The sequence below is a fragment of the Leopardus geoffroyi genome, chromosome C1, assembly GCF_018350155.1.
Source record: "Leopardus geoffroyi isolate Oge1 chromosome C1, O.geoffroyi_Oge1_pat1.0, whole genome shotgun sequence".
Classification (NCBI taxonomy): domain Eukaryota; kingdom Metazoa; phylum Chordata; class Mammalia; order Carnivora; family Felidae; genus Leopardus; species Leopardus geoffroyi.
In genome coordinates, this window is record NC_059328.1 from 118,878,232 (window position 1) to 118,899,824 (window position 21,593).

The 21,593-nt window shown below is 43.4% G+C and overlaps 1 protein-coding gene and 1 pseudogene across 9 annotated transcripts in view; one reads left to right on the forward strand and one right to left on the reverse strand.

The window, feature by feature from the left end:
- The window catches only part of CFAP221 (cilia and flagella associated protein 221), a 101,858-nt gene that overhangs the window by 17,602 nt on the left and 62,663 nt on the right, over nt 1–21,593 (reverse strand). For 7 of the 9 annotated variants that reach the window (XM_045479528.1, XM_045479525.1, XM_045479521.1 and 4 more), the window contains 7 exons: nt 20,250–20,339; nt 18,132–18,230; nt 15,802–15,907; nt 12,618–12,751; nt 10,224–10,304; nt 9,469–9,576; nt 9,032–9,166 (listed from right to left, as the gene is read on the reverse strand). In XM_045479528.1, the coding sequence (XP_045335484.1) occupies nt 9,032–9,166; nt 9,469–9,576; nt 10,224–10,304; nt 12,618–12,751; nt 15,802–15,907; nt 18,132–18,230; nt 20,250–20,339 (753 nt within the window). The remainder of the gene's footprint in view (nt 1–9,031; nt 9,167–9,468; nt 9,577–10,223; nt 10,305–12,617; nt 12,752–15,801; nt 15,908–18,131; nt 18,231–20,249; nt 20,340–21,593) is intronic. The other 2 variants (XM_045479527.1, XM_045479529.1) reach the window with 2 other exon arrangements.
- On the forward strand, nt 2,578–3,618 carry LOC123598808 (annotated as a pseudogene).

The following is a 21,593-nucleotide window of genomic DNA, read 5'->3' on the forward strand; positions in this document are numbered from 1 at the left end:
TTTAGTGCTGCTGTGAGTTATCTTTGTGACTTGGAAGGATGCACTTATACCCCTATTTGTTGTTTCATTATCTTTGGCTGAGTATTTCAACTCCCCCCTCACATGCGATGAAAACATTACCATTCCTATGCTTTCTTGTAACCCTCCTGCCCTCTTCCACAGTCTTGCTTTCATGTCATGGAGATTGTTAACATCTGCCTTCTGGAACCACAGTCAAGACCTCCACACTTTGTTCATTAGTTGTCTTTGAAAGTTGGCAACTAATAAAGAGCATTTCTTTTGTCTTAACTGTGGAAATATGTTTCTCTGCCAGGCCAAGTAGAGGCTCAGATTATAGTTCTTTTTGTGTGTGTGTGAAGGTTCACTATCAGGTCACTGACAGAAAAAGAGTCCCAGTAGCAAGGCTAACTGGATCCCACTTTTTCTTTTATTTACCAGTAACTCTTAAAAATGACATCAAATTTAAGTTCGGTTTCCTATTTGGAACAAATATCGATTTTTAGTTGATTGTTTTCCCCCCTAAAGTTTACTTTGTTATTATTTTTTTAATGTGTATTTACTTATTTTGAGAGAAAGGCAGAGAGCGAGCAGGGAAGGGGCAGAGAGAGAGGGAGATAGAGAATCCCAAGCAGGCCCCACGCTGTCAGTGTAGAACCTGACATGGGATTCGAACTTACCAATGGTGAGATCATGACCTGAGCTGATACATAGAGTCGGATGCTTAACTGACTGAGACACCCAGGCACCCCATCAATTCTTTAAAAAAAAAAAATTTTTTTAAACATTTTATTTATTTTTGATGGACAGAGAAAGACAGAGCACAAGTGGAGGAGGGGCAGAGAGAGAGGGAGACACAGAATCTGAAGCAGGCTCCAGGTTCTGAGCTGTCAGCACAGAGCCTGACACGGGGCTCGAACTCACAAACCGCGAGATCATGACCTGAGCCGAAGTCGGACGCTTAACCTACTGAGCCACCAAGGCGCCCCTCCCCTCTAGAATTTATAATGGCTTTTTCTTTTGCCTGGATGATGTACCTTTCTCAGATCCTTGAATGTTTCCATCCTTTCGACTGCACTGTTAGTGTGTGGGGCCCACCCTTCCCTCTACACCTCTTTCCCAGAGCCCTTTACCTTTCCTTCTGCAGGCTGAATGCAGCAGGACTTCGCGATAATGCTTTCCAACTGGTATTTCTTTCCTTTGGTTTTTGTTTCTTTTCTTAGGGTTTCTAAATTCCTTCTTTTATAGCTATACTGATATAGAACTGACACACAATTAACTACACATATTAAGACTATGTAATTTGATGTCTTGATGGATGTTACATCTGTAAAACCACCAGAAAAATTACAAACATCTCAGGAGCGCTTGGGTGGTTCAGTCTGTTAAGCGACCGACTTCCGGCTCAGGTCATGATCTTGTGGTTCACGAGTTCGAGCCCCACATCGGGCTCTGTGCTGACAGCTCAGAGCCTGGAGCCTGCTTCGGATTCTGTGTCTCTCTCTCTCTCTGCTCTTCTCCTGCTTATGCTCTGACTCTCTCTCTCAAAAAAAAAAAAAAAAAAAAAAAACATTAAAAAAATTAAATTTAAAAAAATTTAAATTAAATTAAAAAAAAGATCAAGATTTTTCTTGATCACCCTCCAAACTTTTCTCTTGTCCCTTTGTAAGCTCTCTGTCCTTCCTCCCTGCTCCGCCATACCAATCCATCCAACTCATCACTACACAGTCAATAATCTGCTTTCTGTCTCTACAGATTACTTTAGATGTTCTAGATTTTTACACAAATTGAATCATACAGCCTGTATTCGTTTTTTGGTCTGATTTCTTTTACTCGGCAGAATTATTCTGAGAATCATCCATGTTGTTACATGTATCAAGAGCTCACTTTTTCTAGGTTACTCAAAAAAAAAAAAGAAAAGAAAAAAGAAAAAGAAATACCATAAGACCCAGCAATTCTACTTCTGGGTATTTACCCAAAGAAAATGAATACATTAATTTTAAAAGATATATGCACCCCTGTGTTCACTGCAGCATTTTTCACAACAGCCACCATATGGAAGCAGCCCATGTCCATCAATAGGTGAGTGGATAAAGAAGATACGGTACATACATACAAAGGAATACTAATCATAGAAAGAATGAAGTACGGCCATTTGCAACAATATGGATGGACCTAGAAGGTATTATGAAAAATGAAGTAAGTCAGACAGAGAAAGACAAATATGGAATGATTTCACTTACATGTGGAATCTGAAAACAAAACAAACAAGAAACCAGACTCTAAATACAGGAAGCAAACTGGTAGTTGCCAGAGGGAGGTGGGTGGGGAGATGGGTGAAACAGAAAAAGGGGACTAAGAGGCATAAATTTCCTGTTATAAAATAAACAGGGGCACCTGGGTGGCTCAGTCAGTTAAGCTTTTGACTTAGGCTCAGGTCATGATCTCACGGCTCATGAGTTCGAGCCCCGTGTCAGGCTCTGTGAGGACAGCTTGGAGCCTGGAGCCTGCTTCAGATTCTGTGTCTCCCTCTCTCTCTCTCTGCCCCTCCCCTGCTCATGGTCTGTCTGTCTCTCAAAAATAAACAAACATTAAAATTTTTTTTAAATAAATAAGTTATGGGGATGCAAAGTACAGCATAGGGAATATAGTCGATAATACTGTGATAACACTATACAGTGACAGATAGTGACTATACTTCTCACGGTGGGCACTCAGTCATAAATTAATGTTGGATCACTATGTTACACACCTGAAACTAATATAAAATTGCATCTCAACTATACTTCAGTTTTTAAAAAAGGAGTTTGGCTTTCAGCTCAGAGGAGGGAAGGGTACAGCTGTCTTCCATTGTCCCAAATCCAGGTTCATCTAACACCAGCCGCCTCCACCATGTGGCCCAAGTTCGACCGCAACAAGATCAAAGTCATATACCTGAGGCGCACTGGTGGCGAAGTTGGTGTCACACATGCCCTGGGCCCAAAGATCGGCCCCCTGCGTCCTTCTCCTAAGGCAGATGGTAACTAGAACAGTCTACGGATTATGGTGAAACTGACCATTCAGAACAGACAGCCCCAGATTGAAGTGGCACCTTCCTGCCTCTGCCCTGATTATCAAAGCCCTCAAGGAACCACCAAGAGACAGAAAGGAGCAGAAAAACAGTAAGCACGGTGGAAATATCACTTTTGATGAGAGCGTCAACATTGCCCAACAGATGCGGCGCCGATCTTTAGCCGGAGAACTCTCTGGAACCATTAAAGAGATCCCGGGGACTGCCCAGTCCGTGGGCTGCAATGCTGATGGCCGCCACCCTCATGACATCATAGATGACATCAATAGTGATGCGGTGAATGCCCAGCTAGTGAACAACAACAACGGAAAATATCTCAATAAAGGATCATTTGGCAAACCACCACCATCGCCACCAGTAACAACAAAAAAAGGGTTCATTGCTTTCTATTACTGAGGAGTGGTCTACTGGATAGTAATACTTCAGTCTGTTTATCCATTAACCTATTGGTGGTCACTCTTTTCCAGGTTGGGAAACATATAAAGCTGCTATGAGTATTCTTACTCAAGCCTCATGCTTCCATCTGTCTTGGGTAAATACCTAGGACCAGAATAGCTGGATCATATGATAGGTATATGTTTACTACTAACTTTTTACCTCTGTAAGAGACTGTCACACTGTTGTCCAAAGTAGTTGTACCATTGTACATTCTCACCAGCAGTCTTTTTAATTTTAGATATTCTAACGAGGTATCTCATTGTGGTTTTAACCTGTATTTTGCTAATAACGCATTATTTTGAGCACCTTTTCATGTACATATTTGTCACCTGTGTATTTCTGGTGGAGATCTTTTGTCCATTTTAAAATTGGGTTGTTGAGGCACGTGGGTGGCTCAGTCAGTTAAGCATCTGACTTTTGATTTCAGTTCAGGCCGTGATCTCATGGTCGTGAAATCAAGCCCCGAATCGGGCTCTGTGCTGGGCAGGGAGCCTGCTTAAGATTCTCTCTCTCTCCCTCTGTCCCTACCCTGCTCTATGGCATGCATGTGCTCTCTCACTCTCTCTCTCTCAAAAAATAAAAAATAAATTTGAGTTGTTTTCTTAGTATTGAGCTTTGAGAGTTCTTTCTATATTCTGGATAGAAGTCTTTTACCAGATATTGTGATTTCAAAGTGTTTTCTCCAAATCTGTGATTTATCTTTTCATTTTCTTAACAGTGTCTTTAGAAATGCAGGAATTCTTACTTTGGACAAATCTTATTAATCCATTTCCCCCCCCATTCATGGATTGTGGTTTTGGTGTTTAAGAAATCTTTGTCTAACCCAAGTACACACAGATGTTCTTCTATGTGTTTTCTAGAACTTTTCTAGTTTTTAGTTTTATATTTAGGTCTATGTTCCACTAATTTTTGTAAACAGTGTGAGGTACAGATTAAAGTTCTTTTATTTTATTTTTGGCAAATAGATACCCAAATATCCTAGCACTATTTCTTGAAAAGACTATCTTTTCTCCAATGAATTGTCTTTGAGCTTTGTCAAAAATTAACTGGCCATGTATGTATGAACACATTTATTTCTCGATTCTCAATTCTGTTCCATTGATCTGTTTGTCTGTTTTCATGCTGATACCATACTGTCGTGGTCAGTGTAGCTTTACAATACCCACTGAAGTCAGGTAATGTAAATCCTTCAACTTTGTTTTTCAAAGTTGTTTTGGATATATTTGCATTCCAAATAAATTTTAGAGTAAGCTTGTCAATTTCTTTAAAAGGGGAGGGGGGCTGCAAGCTTTTGAGTGGATTGTGTTAAATACTTTTACGTTACTTTGTACATGTGATGTCTTAGCAATATTAAATCTCCCAATCCATCAATATGGTGTATTTCACCATTTATTTAGATCTTCCTTGATTTCTCTCAGCAATTTTTCTTAATTTTGGTGTATTAGTCTTATACGCTCTTGTCAGGTTTATCCTTAAGTGTTTCATATTTTTTGGTGCTATTGTTCAGTGAAATGAATTTTAAAAATTTCAGTTTTGGACTGTTTGTTGCCAGTCTATAGAAATATAGCTGATTTTTGTGTCTTGATCCTATATCCTGCAATCTCGGTAAATTTACTTATTGGTTTTATCAGATTTTTGGATAGATTCAATTGTATGTTTTGCATGGACAATAATTTTGTTTCTGAATACAGATAGTTTTGCTTTTTCCTTTCAAATATAGAGGACTTTTATTTCTTTTTTCTTGACTTGTTACACTGGCTATAGTTACAATCTTAATAGAATTAGTAAGAGCAGACATCCTTGCCTTATTCCTGATCTTAGGGGGAAAGGATTCAATCATTTACCATTCAGTATTGTGCTAGCTCCAGGGTTTTTTTTTTTCATGTTTATTTATTTATTTTGAGAGATAGAAAGAGCGTGAGTGGGGGAGGAGAAGAGAGGATCACAAGCAGGCTCTGTACTGTCAGCACAAAGCCTGATGCATGGCTCGAATTCATGAGCCATGAGATCATGACCAGAGCAGAAACCAAGAGGTGGATGCTTGCCTGAACCACCCAGGTGGCCCTCCAGGTGTTTAACAGATATTCTTTATCAGGTTGAGAAAGTTCCCATCTGTCTGTCACTTACTGAGACTAAGTATCAGGAATGACAGACTGCTCCTCTGTACCTATAGAGATGCTCAAGTTGTTTTTCTTTTTTAGTCTGTTAAAATGGTGAAGTACCCTGAGTTCTGAACATTAAACTAATTTTGTGTTTCTTGCATAAGCCCCTATTTGCTCATGATACATTATTCTTTTTGTATGATGAACACGATTTGTTAAAATTTTATTTGCTTGTTCATGTATTTAATTATTTGCATCTATGCTCATGAAAGATATTTGTTGATCCTTTTCCTGTAATGTCTCTGTCTAGCTTTGGCATTAGAGTAATACTGACTTCTAGAATGAGTTGAGAAGTAATCTCCTCTTCCCTTTTCTGGAAGAGTTTTTGTGGATTTGGTATCATTTCTTCCTTAAAAGGATTGCTGAATTCCGCAGTGAAGGCATCTGTACCTACAGTTTTCTTTGTGGGAAGGCTTTTAATCAGCAATTCAATTTTTAAAATAGATATAGAGCTAGCAGAGTTATCTATCTCTTCTTGAATAAGATTTAATATTTTGTACCTTTTAAGGAATTTGTCCATTTAATTTGTTGAACTTACTGGCATGAAGTTTTTCATAACATTAACTTATTATCTTTTTAATATCTATAGCATCTGTAGTGATGTCACTTCTCTCAGTCCTGATATTGATAATTTATGCCTTTTAACCATTTTTTCCCTAATCAGTTAGATTACAGGTTTATCCAGTTTACGGATCTTCTCAAAGAACTAGTTTTTCTCTATTGCTTTTCTTTTTTCTGTTTCACTGGTTTTCAATCTAATCTTTGTTATTTCTCTTCTCTGATTAGTTTGGATTTCATCTGCTCTTCTTTTTTGAATTTCTAAAAGAGTAGCTGAGGACATTAATTTAAGTCCCACCCTTACTTTCTAATGTAGGTGTACAGCATTATAAAATTCCCACAAATTTTTTTTTGTTTTCATTTTCACTAAGTTAAAAATACTTTCCAATTTCTCTTTTGATTTCTTCCTTGGACTATAGGCCATTTAAAATTTTTTTAATGTTTATTTATTTTTTGGAGAGAGAGAGAGAGAGAGCAGGAGAGGGGCAAAGAGAGAGGGAGACACAGAATCCAAAGCAGGCTCCAGGCTCTGAACTGTCAGCATGAAGTCCAATGCAGGACTCGAGCCCATGAACTGTGCGATCATGACCTGAGCAGAAGTCGGATGCTTAACTGACTGAGCCATTCAGGTGCCCCAATATAGCCTATTTTATAGTATTTAATTGTTGAGACTTATTTTATGGTCCCAAATATGGTCTATCTTGGCAAACTTTCTGTATACACTTGAAGAGAATCTTCATTCTATTGCTTTTGGGTAGAGTATTCTAGCAATGCCAATTAGGTGAAGTTGATTGATAGTGGTATTTAAATATTTTATATCCTTACTGATTTTCTGTTTACTTCTTCTATCAACTATTGACAGGGGGGGTGGTATTGAAATCACCAACTATAATTGTGGATTTGTCTCTTTTTCCTTTGCATTTCAATGGGTTTTTGTTTCATGTATTTTGAAGCTCTGGTTATTAGGTGGATAAATATTTAGAATTGTTGTGTCCCTCTGATGAACTGCCCCTAACCTTAGGTTCCTAACCTAAGGCATGCTCTTAGTATTTGTGGAATTAATGAGTTAATAAGTAACTACCGATATTTTCCAAGGAAGTATGAGTGTGACTATGGAAAATTCCGGTAACTCCTTTAGACCAATTTCCTGTCTTTTAGAACGGGGAGGGGGTGGTAATGGGTGAATCTGGGGGAAAAAAGATTGAAAAGTGTTTTTCAAATCTTGCTGGGGGGAGCCCCACAGTTTTGCAGGGACATCTTCCTCAGGAGAGCCTTCTACCCCACTGCCATCCCAGCAAGTAAGTAGGATTCTAGGTCATTTTACCTATTGCCTTCTGACGTAAAATTTCAGCTGATGTGAGGACTGTAGTTCTAAATGAAGTTTGAAAATCTCTGAGTTAAACATCCTGTGAGTTTATCCCAGCTCTAAGATTCTAAGTCTCCAAGGAACACTCCTCTCAACCAATGTGACTGTGAAAAAATGCCCCATAATGGCTAATGTAGGAAAGCAACACAATTCAGAGGAAGAGCCCTGAGGCAAACAACCAGGAAATGGGCAGGTTTCTGTCCTACGTCTCCCACTAGCTGACTGAGAGACCTTTGGTGTTGAATATCAGCATCTCTGCCCACCTTAGAGACGGAGATTCCCATTTGGAGATTCTCCAAAGAAGACTTTCTCAACTAGTATCTAAGGTTGTTCTTGGTTGTATGTATGTGTGTGTCTGTCTTTAAAACATAAACCATAACTTGGGCAACTACTGTGGCATCTCACTGATGATCCCATCATTACATAGAACCTCATCAGATTTCCTGTCAGCGTTTCATTCACTTAGGACTTGGGTAGAAAGAAATATAAGGGTAGGAGAAGGGACCCCACGAGGGCAGATCAGCAGAAGTGGAGGCCTGGTGCGGGAGGAAAGTGCACCAAGTTTGGCAGGGAACTACGCAGGGACGCAGAGAAGGGGGTGTGGTCTTGTTGTTGGTCTCACATAGGCTTGGACTTAATTTGGAAGAAAATGGGGAGTCAGTGAAGAATGTGGAGCAGGACAGTAGCATGGTTAGGGTGTGCTTCAGGGAAGTTAATCAAGTGTGGCTACAGAAACAAAGTGGAACAGAAATCTGGGAGACAGAGGTAGAAGTATGGAAGGGATGCCCAAGGAAGAAATAAGGCATCCAGAGAGCTCTGAGTGATGAGGTTTGGGTTGATTTAACTTTCTCTTTCTGCTTTTCTTTCTTTCTTTCTTTCTTTCTTTCTTTCTTTCTTTCTTTCTTTTTCTTTCCTTCTTCTTCTTCTTCTTCTTCTTCTTCCTCTTTTTTTTTGAGAGAGAGGGAGAGAGTGGGGAGACTGCAAGCAGGGGAGGGGCAGGGAGAGAGAGAATCTTAAGCGGGCTCCGTGCCTAGCATAGAGCGCTGACTTGGGGCTCGATCTAACAACTGTGAGATAACAACCTGAGCTGAAAACAAGAGTCACATGCTTAACTGAGTGAGCCACTTACGTACCCTCTTCTTTTTTTTTAACCATCCACATATATATATATATATATATATATATATATAATATGAAATTAGAAATGACCATAAAGGTATTTTCATAAACATAAATAAATTCTGGAATTGCTAGAAGACAGGAACATTGACATTCTTCAAACAATAAATGCTGGCAATTGATTTCAAAGGTGAGATATCGCTTAACACTTGAAACTCCAAAGACAGAAAAATATTCCCAAGTAATGCTTCTGTTTTCTTATAGAGTAACTTTTGAAACAGAGGAACATACAACATGAGACTTCTGCCAGTTGTCACTTACAAAAATATAAAGCGGGTCATAATCTGGAGACCTGGTTAAGGCCTCAGGTGGTTTCATGCCCAAGACCGAGGTCTTGCCAGGGAGCTGAGTTGTGGCGTCCTGCTTGGGCAGAGTTATGATGGTGGTGGCTTCATCCTGTGAAGACACCAAGCAGCGTGTTAGTCTTGACACCAGGACAAGAGTGGAAACATAAGAGCACTTCCTTTTATTTTTAATGTTTATTTACTTATTTTTGAGACAGAGAGTGAGAACACGTAAGGGTGCTAGTGGAGGAGGAGCAGAGAGAGAGAGAGACAGAGAGAATCCCAAGCCTGACTCAGGGCTCGATCTCATGAACCATGAGATCGTGACCTGAGCCCAAATCAAGAGCTGATGCTCAACCAACGGAGACACCCAGGCCCCCCGAGAGAAATTCTTAAAGGTGGGGGTTGTGTTACCTCAGCCCCTTGCTTCAGGGTTCGAGCAAGCTTTTGAGGTCTGTAGCTCGTTGACGATCTCTGGACACAGAATGGCTGATACCCTTTAATTTTGTACAGCTGAGGAACCTGAGGTCAAAGAAGACAACTGACTAAATGCTCTTAAAACACCCGTTACCAATGAATGGGATCTCATTCTCAATAACAGCACTTCTGAGTTGCCCAACGGTAAAAGGAACACGAGTACCGGGTTGCAGCCATCACCTTGTGCAGCCAAGCACTAGTTTGGCCCAGCACTGGGGGACATTAGCGTAAGTCCCAAGCCCTGTTCCAGGTCCCTGCTCTGGGTCCCAGGACACATGTGCATTTGCCATTACTCTTCTGTACCACAGGGCTTATCTGTAGAAATACACCGAACACTGGTTAACAAACCAGTGATTTAAAATACTTAGATTTTCGAAACCAGAAGTGGCTGTATACCTCAAGAAAGGCTGACTAACTTCTGTTCACTTCACCTTGTGCTTTTTCTTAAAGTTTATAATATATGTAGTTCGGATAGCTTCACGCACGCGATATATACCATATAACCCCAGGGTAAAGAGAAACCACGTATGTTACACCTCACACATACCATCAAATGACAGCAGAAAAACACACGCAGTATGCTCTAGTGTATCAACTATAAAAGAACAAACCCAGTAATGCAATTCAAATTCAAGAATATTTTGTACACTTCATAAGAAACCCATTAGCTAATCCCGTATGACAGGTCTGACCTGCAGATTGAAGAAAGAGTAACTCTGCTTGATTTGAATTTCCGAAGATTTAATTGGGACTGGTCCAAGGCCATCAGGAGCCTAAAACGTGGAAATTCAAAAGACAAGGACACATAATCAACGCTGGGTGAAAGCGGCTACGCTTCTATTCCTCTACCTCCCGTCACCTTTCCCGTGACCACAGTTGCTACCTGATGTGTGAGGCATGGAGGCAGTGCTGACCAACCTCCCCTCGTCTCATAGTGTCTGTGATCCTTCTTCCTTTCCTATTGTTGTGGGTGCTGCAATATGCCACCCAGAATCCCCTTCAGGCTTAACGGACTCAGTCCTCCTACTTCAAGGAGTCCTCTCGACAGAAACAACTCTCAGGGGTCAGCCCTCTTCAGGGGTTGCTTTGGTTGAAGGGAGCTGCCTCCTTCAAGGTCCTGTGCCCCACCCAGAGAGGCCTGCCTACAACCTCAAGTTGAAACAAAGGTATAAATGCCGGGTGGCCTCGCTGCCCCAGCTTCAGAGCCCCTGGCGAGTTCAGCTGAGGCCTCTGCCCAGGAGGGCGGTTCTCCTCTCTCTGTCCTATGCCAGCTCCCGCTGCTTCCTTTCCCCAGGGGCTGATCCCCAAAGCATTACCTTCCTGCATGCTGTCTGCCTCCATCACCCAGAGAACCTGGAACACTGCCTGACATACTATGGACATTCGATAAATACTGTACTTCACCCAATCTGAGACACCATCATGAAATGAATCCGATGCAATGCTAACATGCCATCCATTATAAGACATTTCCCAATTTCAAAGATGGTAATAAAAAAGAATTGATGAGATAAAGTATCTATGGAATGAATTATACAATTCTTTATAAACAGGAGTGCTGAGCACTCTTTCATCAACCCTGAGTGGCAGAGAAGTCTTTGTAGGACTAAGATGCCAGATGGAATGTGTGAGATGGGAACGACTGCAAAATAATGAGATGCGCCCCACAGCACAGTGATCTCTTCATCCCTCTCACCCTTTGCGCCCCATTAATTATTAAGTGTGCTTATTAATGCTTGAAAATCACCGATTTATTATTCCCTAGGAATTCTGTAGTCTGATCTTTTAGGTCATTTAATTATCTAATGCAGAAAACACATGGAATTTCTAAAGTCAGTCCTGCAATTCTTGACTGCAATGTGTAAAAGTAAAAAATTAGGGGTGCCTGGGTGGCTCAGTCGGCTGAGCGTCTGACTTCAGCTCAGGTCATGATCTCGTGGTTCGTGAGTTCGAGCCCCGCATCGGGCTCTGTGCTGACAGCTCAGAGCCTGGAGCCTGCTTCAGATTCTGTCTCCCTCTCTCTCTGCCCCTCCCCTGCTCATGCTCTGTCTCTCCCTCTCTCAAAAATAAATAAACATAAAAAACATTTAAATTAAAAAAAAATAATTTGCCTGTGCACTTTCAACATCAATTTATTAAAAAAAATTTTTTTTTTAATGTTTATTTTTGAGAGAGACAGAGTGTGAGCAGGGAGGGGCTGCGAGACAGGGAGACACAGAATCCGAAGCAGACTCCAGGCTCTGAGCTGTCAGCACAGAGCCCGACGTGGGGCTCAAACCCACGAATCGTGAGATCATGACCTGGGCCGAAGTTGTCCGCTTAACCAACTGAGCCACCCAGGTGTCCCTCAGCATCAAATTAAAGATGCCTTTTATTGCTAAGGACATGAACTTAGGCTACATTTTATTACCAGCCATATGACCTTGTGTCTCAGTTTCCTCCTCCTCTGTAAAACAGTAAGCCTATCACATAGATTCGTTGAAGATTAAATGAACTGTTACAAGTGAGGCATTTCAGGCACTGCCTGATTCATGGTAAGTGCAATGTAAGAGTCAGCTATTATTTTTATTTTAATGCATCATCATGCCCATAAGGCAAGAAAATGAACTGTCCCACCTCTTTCCAGAGAGAGTGAGAGAGAAGGAGAGAGAGAAAGAAAGACAGAGAGAATTGAGAGTCTCATGGCTTAGAGTGTTAGACCCCGGGGCCACCCGTCCCTGGCTGCCCCATTGCCCATGCAGTGGGGCCCACCTCCCCAGGCCTGGCCTTCTCGGATTCTCCACCTGCCCTTCTGCTCTCAGGCCCGGTTCCCCGGGCTGCCCGGAGGGGTTCTTGCTGGCTTCCAGGCTAGAAACCACCCAGTGCAGATTACCAGGGAGCTCTGCACATGTGTGTCAGGGGCCAGGCAGGCGGCAGTAGATGATCCCTGGTTTCCCACTGGTCACAAGTCCCTGGGCACAGGTGTCCCCTGGGAGCTTCTCAGGGGGAGGTGAAGGGACAGAGACTGAGGTACGGCTTGCCTTGGTATCTGCCCAACAAGCATCTGCTCGCGCCCCGTCCCCACCCCACAGTCCAACAGCACCTACCAACTCGTTGGAGCTCTGAGGAGGACTGTACGATGGGAAGGCGAAGGGCAGCACTTTCTTGGGTGAGACAAAGAACGAGCTGGAATAATCATCTCGACTGATCTCGGACAGGAGGTGTCTGGACGAATTCTTATCTGTGGGTGAAAAACAAAAGAGCACTTCGGGGGAGTTCTTGGGGTATTTTTATGTGAAAACTACCATCTTTAGTTTCTTATTTGCCACCCACCAATTAGTGAATACGTGCGGCATGCCATTGTGGAAAAGAATAGAGGTCTGGGGTGCCTGGGTGGCTCAGTCAGTTAAGCATCTGACTTCTGCTCAGGTCATAATCTCACGGTTAATGAGTTCGAGCCTCGCATCGGGCTCTGTGCTGACAGCTCAGAGCCTGGAGCCTGCTTCTGATTCTGTTTCTCTCTCTTTCCTCTCTGCCCCTCCCTTACTCTCACTCTGTCTCTCGTTCTCTCTTAAAAATAAATAAACATTAAAAAATAAAAATTAAAAAAAATTTAAAAAAAAGAAAAGAAGTCTATGCATACGGTCCCATTTGTAGTTTTCTTTAGTTCTTTATCTCACCCCTTTTGCAATTCTTAAAAATTTCATTTTTTTACCTCCAAAAAAACTATAATTCCTAACGAAAGGATTGCTAATGAATATTCTTTGTCCTTGTCAGCAAAGAAACAGATCATATTAAAAAAAGACATATGAAGGGGCATTTGGGTGGCTCAGTTGCTTGAGCCCCCGACTTTGGCTCAGGTCATGATCTCACAGTTTGTGAGTTCGAGTCCTGAAATCTGGCTCTCTACTGTCATCGTAGAGCCCCCTTCAGATCCTCTGTCCCCCTCTCTCTCTGCTTCTCCCCCACTCATGTTCTCTCTCTCTCTTTCTCAAAAATATATAAACATTAAAAAAAACTAAAAAAAAAAAAAACCATGAAGACATTTTACATGGGTCCATATATAATTAACAGGTAAACTTTACAATACTTTAAAAAAGGGGGTGTTTGGATGGCTCAGTTAGTTGAGTGTCCGACTTCGGTTCACGTCATGATCTAATGGTTCACGAGTTTGGGCCCCGAGTCCAGCTCTGTGCTGACAGCTCAGAGTCTGGAACCTGTTTCGGATTCTGCGTCTCCCTCTCTCTCTGCCCCTCCCCCACTGGAGTTCTTGTCTCTCTCTCTCTCAAGAATAAACATTTAAAAAAATTAAAAAACAAAACAAAACAATACTTAAAGAGTTCCTTTATTAGAAACATCAATACCGGACATCAAAATAATATAGGAGGGGAACAAAGCATAATTAAAAAAAAATGTTTTATTTATTTTTGAGAGAGAGGGAGAGAGAGAGAGAGTGCACATGCACACATGAGTGGGGAAGGGGCAAAGAAAGAGGGGGACAAAGGATCCCAAGCAGGCTCTGCGCTGACAGCAGTGAGCCTGATGCAAGACTCAAACTCACGAACTTTGAGATCATGACCTGAGCCAAAGTCTGATGCCCAACTGACTGAGCCACCCAGGTGCCCCAAAAACATAGTTTCTTTTTAAAGTTTATTTATGTATTTACTTGAGAGAGACAGACAACGCGAGTGGGGGAGGGACAGACAGAGAGGGAGAGAGAGAATTTCAAGCAAGCTCTGCGATGCCAGAGCAAAGTCCGGAGTGGGGCTCGAACTCATGAAACCCTGAGATCATGACCTGAGCCCAAACCAAGAGCTGGATGCTTAACTGACTCAGCCACCCAGGTGCCCCAGAAAAAAAGCATAATTAAAGTGCAATAAAATGTTATGAAAAACAAAATACCCATCTGGATCTTGAAGGGGAGGAAGAACCGGGGATTCTCCCTCCCTTGGGGCTATGTGGGTCTCTGATTTGGGGGCCCTGCCTGCGACAAGTGATGGGCATGCCCAATGACTGTCGGGTGTGTCCATGGTGAAGGTCTGGACAGGCTGCTTGTCCTCTGCAGGACTCCAAGCCTCACACCTGCTGCCCTCCAGACCACACCCTCCTGTGGTGAAGCTCAGCCCACTATTTTGTGATAAATGGCAAGTATTTTCTTCCTCTGATAAAGGACTCAATAAACAGCACTGGATGAAGAAAAAAAAAAAAGGATTAAAATGCGATAAAATATTTTGAAAAAAATACCTATCCAGATCTTGAAGGAGAGGAAGAACAAAGAGCCAGGCTCGGAGGCCTCAGGCTAGGGAGGGCGGGAAGGGTCTGGAAGGACAGGGGCCTGCCCGTGGGTCTGCAAACAAGCCGCAGATGGAGAAGATGGTGACACAGCTTTTGGACTCCCAGAAACCACTGAGAGCGTGGCTCCAACAGCCCAGTCAACTCGGGTATCCAAGGACTGGAATGCCTTTAAGTAGCAAAGATGATATGAGATAAAAAGCTTTTTGTGCAAATGGTAGGTTGAGACAGCACCAGATGCAGCCACTCAGTCAGCAAGTAGGAATATGGACTACCCCGGTCTCTCTGATGACCCGACAGAACAGAGGGCACAAAACAAGAGATCAAACCATGCCCAGACTTTGTGGACGTTACACCTTGACCCGATTGGTCAGCCTTGCTAACTCTCGGTTGGGCATTTCAACCAAACCAGGCGGGGAAGTCTGATTCATGTCCTGGGTAGGCTGAAAGGTGGTCCCCTTAAAAGATGTGCACGTTCAGTTCCCCGGGAGCTGTGACTCCATCACCTTACATGATAAAAAGGACTTTGCAGGTGTGATTGAGTTAAGGATCTTGAGATGCGGAGAGTGTCCTGAGTGATCCAGGAGGGCCCAATGTTGTCACAGGATCCATGTAAGAGGGAGGCAGAAGGGTCACAGTCAGAGGAGATGTCACGACTGAAGCAAGAGGTCAGAGTGGTAGGAAGAAAAGTCCTCTGGAAGCTGGAAAGACCAGAACAGACTCTCGGCTGGAACCTCCAGAAGGAGCCAGCACCACTGACACCTTGATTTTAGACTCCTGACCTCCAGCAAAGTGCGATAATACATTTATGCTTGTTTTCAGCCATTAAGTTTGTGTCGCTTTGTTATGGTGGCCATAAAAAACAAAACAAAACAAAACCCTAATGGATGTGATTTATGAAACTGTTTTACCTCTATGCAGCTAACCTCATTACACAGAAGAATCATGTTCAGAGAACTTATGGCCGAAGCATCGTCGCACCTGACAGCTGTGCTTTACCTGATGTTATTGTCTGTCTTCCTTGGCTGAGCTTTCTGATTATGGTCTCTCTGTCCATGTTATGAATAGCACTCAGCATACTGAGTAACCTCCGATGAACCATGATCTGGAATGAGAAGGGACAGCTTCAGATTATTAAATTGGTACATGCTCATTTTGATGTACGAGTTAATTCATTTTCCCCAACCACGCTAAGGGCTGAGGCCTCGGCTCTAAGTCAGACTTCACAGGGAAAATGGCACGCTGCCCCAGGGTGAGGCCACAGGGACTTCAAGGTCTCGGCCATGTTGACTTGCCTGAATACAAACAAAGACCAAGTTGTCATCTGGCCTTGTCCCACCCAATTTATGAGCCCTGTTTTTCTATTTCCAGAGTGGAAAGAATGACTAGTCCCACATTCCTTCTTTTTAGTGTATCTGAATAATAATGTTCCTGCCGTGTTATTTTCAGAGTGGAGGGACCAAATAAATAGACGATTGTGTGGGAACAGGGCTGTGGATTTTGGGCAATGCTAACTGTCTATCACTGTGCTTTGCACCCAGAGCACCTGCTACTGGAGGTGAGTGCTACCTGTGCACAAAGCTGTGGCTGAAAGGACCATTCCTTCCATAATTAATACCCCTTTCCATCCTGTAAAGGACTCTATTTAACAAATAAATAGTACGACGTGCCAGTGCTGTGGCCAGTTCTGTTCAAGGTATTGCAGATACCATGAGATCAAACAATTGTCCTGCCTGCACAGAACTGATGTTCTAGGTGTGTGTGTGTGTGTGTGTGTGTGTGTGTGTGTGTGTATGTTGGTGTGTGTGTGCGGAGGTGATAACAATATTTAAATGAATCTACAGGATAAATACCATGAAGATGATAAAAGAGTAAATGCACAAGGGCATGACCGAGGGACTGGAAAGGGGGTTGGTCTGGCCACTGGTGCAAGAATAACTAGGCAAGACCTCACTGAGGAGGTGAGGCTTGATCTCAGACTTGATGAGGAGGAGAGAATGACCTGGGAAGAGAATTCAGAGCAGAGGAACCAGCGAGTATGAAGATCCTGTTTCAGGAACAAAGAAGACCTATTTAAGGGACAGAGAGAAGTCCAGTGTGGCCTTGGCCTTGACAAAAGTTGTGCACTTCATTCCGATTGCAATGGGAAGGCTCTGGAGGGTTTTACCAGGGGAGAGGTGTCGTCACCTTTAAGTTTTGGGAATGCTAGTCTGGCTGCCATGGAGGCACTGGAAGCAGGGAGAGCTGTTGCCCTGGTCCAGGCAGGGGATGAAGGGGCTGTGGCCGATCCAGGGAGATGGCAAGAAGTCATCAAACTGGGCGCGTATTTGTACATTGAGCTGACAGTCTTGCTGAGGAGTGAGGGAAAGACTGAGCCATCACTTAGAGCAAAGCACATGACTGCTGACAATACTTTTTCACACTAGAGGGCTCACCCCAGAAAGGCCGTGTGGTCCCGCTGCTGGGGAAGCCAGCCTGGCCAGTCTCACTGTTGTTTGCCCATTGTCAACACCTGTGCCCTCGTCCCTTGACAGTTTTGTGCTGCCTCTTTCCACCACTTTCTTCCCCACACTGGAGCATCTTGGGGCCACCTCTGTTCACACATGCAGAGCCCTACAGGGCCCTGGAGGTTGACACACAGGTCACCCATCAGCAGGCTCTGCCTCTCTCCCCCTAGATTGTCATCAGTCCACACTGAAAACACTGCTCGAGGGGCACCTGGGTGGCTCAGTAGGTTGAGGGTTCGACTTCGGTTCAGGTCACGATCTCGCAATCTGTGAGTTCGAGCCCCGCGTCGGGCTCTGTGCTGACAGTTCGGAGCCTGGAGCCTGCTTCGGATTCTGTGTCTCCCTCTCTCTCTGACCCTCCCCCACTCACGCTCTGTCTCTGTCTCTGTCTCTCAAAAATAAATAAACATTAAAAAAAATGTCCAGAAGAGGTGAATCCATAGAGACAGAAACAGATCAGTGGTTGCCAGGGACTGGGGGATGGAGAGGGGCTCCTAATGGGAACCAGGTTTCTCTTTGAGGTGATAAAAAATGTTCTAAAATTAATTGTTGATTGCCAAATCGTACACCTGAAACTAATAAAACATTGTATGTCAGCTATACTTCAATAAACTTTTAAAAAAATGTTCTTAAGTGTGGATGGTGATGGCTGTACCGCTCTGTAAATATATTAAAACCCACCAAACTGTCTACTTTACCAAGAGTGAGTTTTATGGTATGTGAATTATCCCTCAATAAAGCTGTTCTAAAAAAATTCACTGCTCGATTTCCTTGTGCTGAGGGCTACACGAATCGAAATTTCCATCTGGTGCTGGGACTCACCTTGCGTGCTGCTTGTTGAAACCGCCTTTGCGCCCTGAACCTGTTGACCCAAGTATTATTAATAAGTGGATCAAAATTAGGATGCAATTCCTTGATTTTCTGTGAACACAGAACACAGGCACATCTTAGATTTAAAATTTAACTCCAGGCATGAGCATTTAATAAAAACGTTTATTTAACTCCAGGCATGAGCATTTAATAAAGACTTCGATCCCAAATCAAATTATTATTTATTTGTTCTGCTACTGAATGAGCATTTATTCAGCACTTCAAGTGTATGTAGCAATATAGAGACTTCTTGCAGGGGGTGGGGGTGGCAAACGTGGGATTTGCGATTTGGGTTTTAAAAAATTTACAGTCTAGGGGCGCCTGGGTGGCTCGGTCGGTTAAGCATCCGACTTCGGCTCGGGTCATGATCTCACAGTTGGTGAGTCTGAGCCCTACGCTGGGCTCTGTGCTGACGGTTCAGAGCCTGGAGCCTGCTTCGGATTCTGTGTGTCTCTCTCTGTCCGTCTTCTGCTCACGCTGTCTCTCAAAATAAATAAATGTTTTTTTTTTTTTTAAAGGAAATTTTAGAGTCTAGAGAAGCTCAGGCAAATACATGCAACCCTGAAGAGGAAGAGACTTGCAGAGCAATCAGTCCCATGTGATGGGTGCTGGCACTGCCACATTGAGAGGCACAGATTCTATGACCCCCCCCAACTCCCCCCCTCCCCCAGTGCAGAAGGAGGAGTGCTCTGCTCAGCCCCGCCCTCAAGCACCACACAGTGCTTGCATATCGTGGCACAAAGTGTGTAGACTGGGGAGGAACGGGTGTCTGGGGGTGCACTGAGGCCAGCCAGAACCTCAGGCACTGTGGGTTCTTGAGCAGGGAAACGCTATGAAGAAAAAGGCATCAAACGTGAATCAGTCTCAGGGCATCTGGCTGCCTCAGTCGGCAGTGTGTGTGAGACTCCTGATCTCGGGGCTGTGGGTTCGAGCCCCAGGCTGGGTATACAGTGAATTAGTCTCACACTGGCATATGCAGTGGGCTGCAGGGGGCAGGGAGGACGGGCAGATATATGAACGAACAATCTGTTGGAATAGTTGAGGGTAAGACACGAAGGCTTGAGCTCACGTGTGCTTTCGTGGAGGAGCTATGGGCAAGACTTTGTGGCCAGATTAAATGTAGGGAGAAGAAAAGAGGTAAGAAAATTCAGAGGTGGCAAACCCAGGAATAAAAATCGAGAATGATGGGGGTGGGTAACATTAAGAATTGTTTTCATTTTCAAAATCAAAAATCGGGGTTTTAAAAAAATAAATAAAATAAAATAAAATAAAATAAAATAAAATAAAATAAATAAAAATTGGGGGTTTTAACCAGACACTATCACATGACAGAGGACTCTCGGGGGAGGGGCCACTGTCCCCTTTTTATGTTTGAGGACACTGAGGCACAGAGGCTAAGAGGGCTTTTCCCTGGTCCCAACTCTGTGGTAGAGCTGGGACCACGACTCTGGCTTCTGGCTTCCTGTCATGCAGGAGGCAAGGAACGAGGCCCTGGGACCCACCTCGAGGACCTGCAGAGGGGCTTAGAGAGCAAAGGGAAACAACAACAAAAAAGATCCAAAAAGGAGAAAGTAGAGAGGCAGAGAAGAGCCAAAGAATTTAAAGCTGTTCATTTCAAGGGTAACATTAATGAATGAGTTTTGATGCTTCGCTTGCAAAAACGTAGCAAAAAAAACCACTCTGAAAATGTACGTTAAAATGTAAATGTAAATTAAAAGTTAGCAAGCCTCTCTTAGTGGAAGTGTTTCTATAAAATTATTCAGTGTTTTAAAAATAAGCATTATAGGCCCCTGGGTGGCTCAGTCGGTTGAGCATCTGACTTCGGCTCAGGTCATGATCTCATGATTCGTGGGTTCGAGCCCCACATTGGGCTCTGTGCCGACAACTCAGAGCCTGGAGCCTGCTTCGGATTCTGTGTCTCCCTCGCTCTCTGCCCTTAACCCACTCGCATTCTGTCTCTGTCTCTCTCAAAAATAAATAAACATTTAACAAAAAAATAAATAAATAATAAAAATAAGCATCATAAAGGGCTACCAAAAATTAGGTCCCAAATAAAGGAAAGTTACCTACTTCTTCCAGATTATGAACAACCCGTTTGTGGCTGACTTCTGTCTTGAGGCGCTGAAATTCCTCATCCAAAATGGGATCTCCTCTATCTAGCTGGGTTTTTTAATCAACAAAAATATTAAAATTGAATACAAACGCGCACAACGTTGCATCTCTTTCAAACTGACAGCAACCCATCAAGTGATCGGCCACGCCCGCCATGAGGTCTGGCTGGGAGCCTGACAGAAGTTTCAGGTGACCATTATAATTACACTCACTGTTTCAACATAGGGGTTGGTTACAGACGCACGGACCCAGCACTTTGTTTTCATAACCAGGGGACAGTGGCTCTGGCAATCATTTCCAAGACATTTAAAATTCACAGAAAAGATTTTAGAAAACCGTGTAACTACGGGAGTGCAGAGATTTCATTTAAAAGAAATTTAATGTCTCAGTAAAGTTTCAAGCTCTTCAGAGCGGATTATCTCAGCATCAGGTTCAACAAAGGCCCCATAATCCCTCCCCCTCTCCTGGGCGGTGCAGGTGGATGGGGATCTGCCCCTTCCCTGGAGGAAGTGTCCGCCCAGGCTGCTCCCCTCCCTCACCTCCTGCTTCCCCTGAACCAGGAGCCCCGGGACACTGGGACACTCCCGGGAAGGCTGGCTGGCTGGGCTGGGATTGATATCCCCACATACACCTGCTTTCGGGGAAAAGGGGACTGTGCACACTGCAAAAACTTACTGGTTTTTACCTGTGGTTTTTATTATTTAAGTGACTTCTAAATCTAGCTTGCTTTGTGCATACGCTGTTTGCAATCATTTAAAAAAATTTCTTTTTAAATATTTATTTTTGAGAGAGTGAGACAGCGTGTGAGTGGGGCAGGGGCAGAGAGAGAGGGAGACACAGAATCCGAGGCAGGCTCCAGGCCTCTGAGCTGTCAGCACAGAGCCCGACTTGGGGCTCGAGCTCACAGTCCGAGAGGTGATGACCTGAGCCGAAGTCAGATGCTTAACTGACTGAACCACCCGGACGCCCCTGTTTGCAATCATTTCCAAAGTCCTAACTGAAAGAAAGGTGCTCTGATCACCACAGTAACATGAGAAACAAGAGAACTGTATTATTGTCACCAGGGGGTAAGCTGTGCAGCTTTGATGTGCACGTATCTGGGAGCTGACTGTGGATCTTAGCTTCAAAATACAGATTTTGTGGGGGAGACACCAGACCTCCACCATGACTAAAAATAAAATAAAATAAGCACCTTAAAGAAGGGAATGGCGAATAGGTTGGTAGCCAGAAGAGAGAGGAGGGTGGTGTATTACACGTTTATCAAGACTCCACTTATTTCCAGTGTGCATTTTGGAATTCACT